General features: G+C 35.4%; 1 protein-coding gene across 1 annotated transcript; it reads right to left on the bottom strand.

The window, feature by feature from the left end:
• Positions 1-538: 538 nt before the first annotated feature.
• On the bottom strand, positions 539-1,579 carry LOC116098092 (olfactory receptor 13). The gene has a single exon (XM_031380837.1). It carries the CDS (start codon positions 1,547-1,549, stop codon positions 617-619), a length of 933 nt encoding a protein of 310 aa, XP_031236697.1. The 5' UTR covers positions 1,550-1,579; the 3' UTR covers positions 539-616.
• Positions 1,580-7,966: the final 6,387 nt, after the last annotated feature.

Raw genomic sequence — 7,966 nt, 5'->3', positions numbered from 1 at the left:
GGAGGGAGGGAGGGAGAGAGGGAGAGAAGAGATGCATTTGTCCTAGAATGGATTTTCAGAAATAGTCACAAGTGATCATTCAAGCTCCCCTGCTCCAGAAATCTTAAGTGTCTGAAAAACATGGCACAACAATCAGTTTTGGCTAAAGCTAAAGCCTGAAAAAGTGCAATAGACTTCTTCCTTTCAAACACAAGGATTTTATAGCTTTCATTAAGCTAATAGGGATGTGAGCCTTAAAGAGAAACATAACATGAAGTCATTCACTATCTTCCATTGCAAAGGGCATTTTAAAGTCTTCTGGAAGGCTTATTGTTGGAACAGTTAGTATTTTGCAGAAGTAGAACACTGCATCATGACTTGTAGACTTGTAGGGTCTCTGAAAGGAACTATTTTAAAACTGTGGTCATGAAATCTTGGTTTGAACTAATACACCACAATCTATTATTGTCAGCATTCAAAATTATAGATTTCTAGAATTCTTCTCACAACTATTGAGTCCATCATCTAAGGCATGTATTTAATGCTACATAAAGGGAATGCATATGCTCTGGATGGTAGAACCATCTTGAGAGGGTAGCATTCTCTGTCACAGTTAAAACATGATGCTATAAACTTGTCATAAAGCTCTCCGTGTCCCCAACACTCTTTTCAAAGTATTCTTCACATCAGAATTCCTGAGACTATAGATCAAGGGGTTGAGCATGGGGTTAAAAAGACTGTGAAACAGCAAAAGATATTTCTTCTGCTCTTTTGGGCTCCCATGTCTGGGTCCAATGTACATGACAATGGCAGTACCATAAAACAATCCAACCACACAGAGATGGGAAGAGCAAGTGGAAAAAGCTTTCCTTTGACCCTCCCCTGACTGGATCTTCAGTATAGCACCAAGGATACATGCATAAGAGACCACAATTGAGGAGAATGGTCCCACAAGGACAGACACTGCCCCAGCCAGGACCATGATCTCATTGAGGTGTGTATCTGCACAGGCAAGTTTGAGGATAGCTGTAATTTCACAGAAAAAGTGGTTCACTTTCTGAGACACACAGAAGGGTAAAGGCAAAAGTAACACCAGATGAATCAAGGACAGCAGAACACCAATAATCCAGGAAGTCACCGCCATGGTGCTGCACACCCTCCAGCTCATGATGGCAGAGTATCGGAGTGGGTGGCAGATTGCAACATACCGGTCATAGGACATCGCCACTAGGAGAAGGCATTCTGTGATAGCAAATGTCAAAAAGAGAAAAGTCTGTGTCATGCAACCAGCATAGGAAATGGGCTTCACTGGATCTAAAAGGTTCACTAACATCTGAGGCACTGTGTTGCAGGCATAGGCAATGTCAACGATGGCCAGGTGGGAAAGGAAAAAGTACATGGGAGTGTGGAGTCTGGAGTCCAGGCAGATAAGTGCCACGATGGTCCCATTCCCCAGCAGGGTGAAGGCATAGAACATTGAGAAGAGGACAAAGAGGAACACTTGCATCCTTGGGCTTAGTGGAAACCCCAGGAGGATGAACTCTGTGATTGATGTCATATTGTCTCCCATATCCCTATGACAGAGGAAACTGAATTAATGACTGGCTTAAGAGTAGAGTTAAGTATGAATTCATATCAAATTACTTCATATCCTTTGTATGCTAGCAAAATAAAGATACAGAATGGAATTTTTGGTTTAAATGGAGTTTTAAAGATTTATTTTGATACATACACATATATTTTTAAATTATTATTACTGTGTATGTGTACATGGTGTTTCTGTGTGGGTGCATTATATATAGATGAAGAACTTTGTGGAGTTGGTTGTCACCTCATAACCTTCTGTGAAGCTAACTCATGGCCATGAAATAAATTGCTGCTTGACAATTGTAACATTTTTGATGGGTCTAAAATTTCATAACAAATATACCCATTTTAATGTTAATCAATATTTTTTGACTTTTTTATTTTATTTTTTATTTTTTGAAGGTTCCACTGCCATTTTATAGCTGTTCTTAGTTTTTATACTTCCTCAGGATAATTTTTACATTCAATAAGGCTTAAGGAATTACAACAGAATCATTTAGATGTCTTTCCACTAGGCTAGTACTGAAGGGGAGACCTGGAAAGGGAAAAACATTTGAAATATAGATAAAGGAAGTATCCAAGAAAAAAAACTTTTAATGAACTTATGGATCTAGTAACAGATAATGAATGTTTAGTCAGGTTAGTAAATGTTTTGTTTGATTCTACAGATAACAACACAATTTTCAATTAAATCTGCATATTTTGGATTACATTATTCAGTTATTTATTCCCTAATTATTTTTACTTAGAAAAAATGATGGGCTTACATTTCAAGACTGTATTGCATTCAGTATTGAATGGGAAGGGTTCAGTCAGGAGGAACATTCCAAGGTTGAAAATGCAAAATAGCATCATTCCCCATCATTCATTCCCACAGACATTTCCCACTCTACAATAGAAACCTCACCAAGTGCTTTTCTATTTAAGTATACAGGCTTAGATTCGGTGAAAACCCTTTATGTCATTTAGTTCTTCACAATTAACATTTTGATGAGCATTTTGGTGTCTGACCAGATTTGTACTATGCTGTATTTCAGGCAGGACAACAGGATTAGTAACCTCATCTTTTGACTCTCAATATTGACAGATACTCACAGTTTTAGGTACCATCTTTGCAGGGCTTGCAGTGGCTCACTTTCTGTGGGAAATACTGCAGAAAAGGTTACCATTGCCTAATGGAACCACATCATCTCTTCAATTTTTAAATTCCATCATAAAAAATGTGAATACAAACAACCCCTCCCTCCACATTTTGTTCTATTATTTTATGTGAATTTCACTTACCTGAACATATAGGAATGAGTAATAATCCTCCAATTAAATAGGCACGATATTCTAAGATTGAAAAATCTCATTCATCAAAATATCCAATTTATCTTTGACTTCTCTTAATACTATCAGAGAGGTAAGTAGCTCAGGCAGGTGAAAATAAAATCATATGCAGGTATTTATTGATTTTCCACTATTTGTATAGCTTTACTCTTAGTTTAAAGGTATAAAAAATTAAATAATTACCTCCTCATTACTTAGATGTTATATGGCATTATAGCAAGTTTATACATAATAAACACATTTGTATACTTATGTGATAGGTCCTGAGAAATGTTACTTTAAGCCTATATTAAAAAGTATAAACTTAATTTGGTCATAATGCTATTCAGGAATTCATTTAAATATACATGCCTTTTGTTCATAAGAAAACAAAATATGAGCCAAAATTAAACACTAATACATTGATTGCAGTTCTATACTAACACATTATTGTATAATATACTAATAGACATTTCTATGTGTTACACAATTTGTCTTATTATTGTAACTGCCAGTGGGCAGAATTTGAACATTTAGAAATAGAGTTGTAACTTTGTGACAATAAAAGCAAGCAGGTAATGGAAATTATATCATGGTTCATCAGAACTTACCAAACAAGAGAGGAAGCCTGGGTATCTAGAGAAGGCTGTTGTGAAGGACCCACCCTAGTAAACCTTCATTCAGAAATTGTAAACATTTTTGTGATTCTATGATGACTTTGGAAACCTTGCTGCTCGTTTCAAACTGGTAAAGGAGGTCTATAAATCTTCAAGTTACCTTTTAGAAGAGAAAGCTGTATGAATTTATCACCTCTGCAGGTCACCTTTTCAATTGTCATGAGAGCCTTATGTACTGTGTGAAAATATTATGGTTCCTTTAGAGACAGGAAGAATCTACCCACTGTGATTCTAGCCCACAGAGGTTTGACTCTTTCCTGAGTTGCTTTCTGTGCCTGAGGAAGCCATATACATAAGACCTTCAGATGTTATGGAAGAATACTAGTATTTTCATAAGTGACATGCTTATACAAAGTCATGCCTGGGACTATAGCTGCATCAATATACAGATTGTTGTAGCTTTGTGAATTTTCATTTTGTTTCAATCTTCTTGCTTCCAAGATACATATTGGCAAATGAAGAGAATTTTCCTGATTATTGACTGTGGATAAAATTTTAAATTAATCCCTTCAGCCTGAGTTCCCAGCTAATTGAAAAACAGTAGGAAAATGAACTTAAATGAAAACATCTAAATTATTTGATAGTATCTAGAAACCCAACCTTTCATCTCTAAGCTTAGGCCTGGAGATGTGTAAGTAGGGATATAGAGGCCCTGGGACTTGTAGATCCATCTGTTGTTGGATATCACATTTGTCCCCCACTTAGCTATTACCATGAACAGTACTGCAATAAATATTAATGTGTGATTATTGTTGTGATATGTTGACTTAGAGACTTTGCATAAATATTCAGGAGTAGTATATCAGGGTCATACTATATCTGTATTTATGGGTTAAAAATTAATAAAACATGATTTTTATAGTGTATATACCTTCTCTACTTTTACTTATAAAACAATAATACATCCAGAAAGTCTTCAGGTCAATATTCTATTTCTTTAATTTCTTATATACTTCTTTTAAAAATATTTCTTAATCTTTATTCAATTTCATACATGTATATAATATATGTTGTATACATACCTTCTACTATCCCATCAGCTCCCCTCAAGTTCTTCCATCACATATCTCTCCCACTTTCATGTCTCTATTATTTACTTTATTTGTTTATTCACACACTTAGTTCAGTTAGTGTTGTTCATATGTGCATGGCATGAGATCATGTCCTGGCCCATGGGCAAAAAATGAGTCTCAGATCCTTAGCAGCTATCAAGTTTGGCATTTCATCTAAGGTCCTTCCTTTTGATTCCTGAGAGTCTCTTTCTTCCCAGGTCTCTGGTGCATTCTGGATGGTCTCCCCAACATCAAAGGACATAGTCAATAAAACAAATCAGCAACCTACAGATTGGGAAAAAATCTACACTAATCTCACATCTGATAGAGGGCTAATATCCAAAATATATAAAGAACTCAAGAAGTTAATCACAAAAACACAAACAACCCAATAAAAAAATGGGGTATAGAACTAAACTGAGAACTCACAACTGAAGAATCTCAAATGGTTGTGAAGCACCTAAAGAAATGTTCAATGTCCTTAGTGATCTAAGGAGTACAAATAAAAATGACCCTGAGCTTCTATCTTGCACCAATCAGAATGGCTAAGATCAAAACCTCAGGTGACAGCACATGTTGGAGAGGATATGGAGAAAGAGGAATACTCCGCCATTGCTGGTAGGATTGCAAACTGGTATAACTACCCTACAAATCATTCTGGAGGTTCCTCAGAAAACTGGAAACATATCTACCTGAAGACCCAGCTATACCACTCTTGCAAATATACCCAAAAGATACTCTACCATGACACAGGGGCATGTGTACTACTATGTTCATAGTAACCTTATTTGTGATACCCAGAAGCTGGAAACAACCTAGATGTCCCACAACAGAAGAATGGAGACAGAAAATGTGGTTCCTTTACACAATGGAATACTACTCAGCTATTAAGAACGAGAACATCCTGAGTTTTGCAGGCAAATAGATGGAACTTGAAAATATCATCCTGAGTGAAGTAACTCAGATCCAGAAGGATGTGTATGGTATGTACTCACTAATAAGTGGATATTAGAGAAAAAAGACAGAATACCCAAGATACAGTCCACAGAACTCAAAAGGGTCAACAAGCTGAAGTACCTAAGTAAGGACTCCCCAGTACCACTTGGGAAATAGAAGAAACAAATCACAAGTGGGGAATGAGGGAAGGACCTGGAAGGGAAAATGGATTGGAGAGGGTGGTTTGGGGTTGGAAGGAAAGGGAACCTGTTCTGGTATTGGGTGAGGTAAAAGGACTGAAGTCCTGAGGGCCAACAGAAAGAATGGAAACAGGCAACCTCAGAAAATAAGAGGTTGTTAGATTTTTGAGAAACTTCCTCATTGACTTCTACAGTCTTTCTTTTCATGTGATGAATAAAAGAAGTGAAGGATAATACTTTTAAATTTGTTCCCTTTAAATTAAAAGCAAATCATCTGGTCTTTAACAGTAATTATTTTAACTATGGTGTTTCCATGTAATCATTTTCAGATTAAAGAATTTACCTTGTGTTTTGAGCTTGTTGAATGTATGTTTCTTATGAAAAAGTGAGCAACTTGTCACTTGCTTTTAATACAGGTAAGGAGAGATTATATTTTTTCCATTATTTATTTAACATTCCACAGTACACTGACTAAGTTTTGTATGCACTCCTGCAATAAATCTCATTTGGTTATAATATTTGATACTAGATGTTTTCAAGTTCTGGTTTCTGGTTTTGATTGAGACTGTGTACTTATATACAGAAGGATAAGATGACCTATAATTTACATTTCCTGTGATGTCTATTTTTATTAATGACACTGACCCCATAGAAGGACTTGGTAAATGTTCTCTTTCCTTCTCTTTAAAAATCTCTATGAGGAAATAGTATTAGTTCTTCTTTTAAAATTCTGCTGTAGTTTGCCAAAATAGCAATGTGGTCCATAGATATATCTGATAAGATTTAAATTTACTAATTTATTTTTATATGTTACAAATCTACTTAGATCATTTTAATATGTTGGTAGATTCAGAATTTACAGAAAAAAATTCTCTACAGTTGTTCACAGAATTCTCTCACAATTCTTTACATATTTGCTAAATTGGAGATGATGTTTCTTTACAGTGGTAATTTTAGTGTTATTTGAGTGGCACTCCCCTTGAGTTTCTGTGTGTACAAACTTGCGTGTGAGTGTAGTGGCTTGAGAGGTGAGTATATGGTGCTCTATTTTATTACTCTCTGTTTTATTCCCTTGAGACAGGGTCCCTTATTGAAACAAGTTTCACTGTCAGCCATCAAATTTCAGCAAACCTTCTGTTTCTGACCCCTAGATCATTGGGGTACAAGAGTGTGTGCATCGATGTCATACAGACCCTACAAGAACACAAATGCCAGCCCAGACTACTATACTCAGCAAAACTCTCAATTACCATAGATGCAGAAAACAAGATATTCCATGACAAAACAAAATTTACATAATATCTTTCCACAAATCCAGCCCTACAAAGGATAATAGATGGAAAACATCAACAGAAGGAGCAAAACTATACCCTAGAAGAAGCAAGAAGGTAATATTTCAACAAATCCACGCAAACCTAATTCCACCTTTTACAACAAAAACAACAGGAAGTGACAATTACTTTTTCTTAATATATTAATTTGAAAATTAATATTACCAACATATCATAATTGATTGAAATCCAATAATATGAGGAATTGGAAATTTGTTGATTGTCATCCAATGCTCTCTCTAATTTGGTAATTGGAGAAATAGGTCCAACATTGTACAATGTATATACACTGTCAGCTTGTTTGTTTATGACAGTGTCTGGCTATGTACAACATAAGGGTCTGGAAATCTTGTTTCTCCTAAAAAAAAAAAAAAAAAAAAGAGTGTGTGCATCCACACCCAGCTTCTTCTATCTGTGGTGAGATTCAAACCTTGGTCCTCATGCTTGTGCAGCAGATTTTCTTGATGACTGAGCCATCTTCCAGCACTTCACCCCTATCTCTTCTGTAGACCTGCTGCTGGAGATCAATCTAATGTTTGGTAATTTTGCCAATTTTTTAAAAAAAGAACAACATTGACTACCATTAATTATATCATTTTTTCAATTTTTTATTTTATTTATATATGTTCTAATCTATATTATTTTATTCTTCTGTTTTCTCTGGTGTTCAATTAGCTTTACTTAAAAATAAATGGTTGGAAGTGAAATGTGAATAATTTATGCAAATATGAGTGAAGAATTGTGTTTCATTCCCTCCTACTCTGTAAGTGGAAGTGGCTCTCAACGTATGGATTCATAGAGTCCATTATGAATGCATCATTTTCCCTGTTATTTTGACCCATTTCCAAAGTTAGAATTTGAGCAATTACAATATTGTAAAACAAGAATTCTAG

Source organism: Mastomys coucha, unplaced genomic scaffold (genome assembly GCF_008632895.1).
Source record: "Mastomys coucha isolate ucsf_1 unplaced genomic scaffold, UCSF_Mcou_1 pScaffold20, whole genome shotgun sequence".
NCBI classification, from domain to species: Eukaryota; Metazoa; Chordata; class Mammalia; order Rodentia; family Muridae; genus Mastomys; species Mastomys coucha.
Note: the sequence above shows the minus strand (reverse complement) of the source record. Positions and strands in the feature narration are given on the sequence as shown.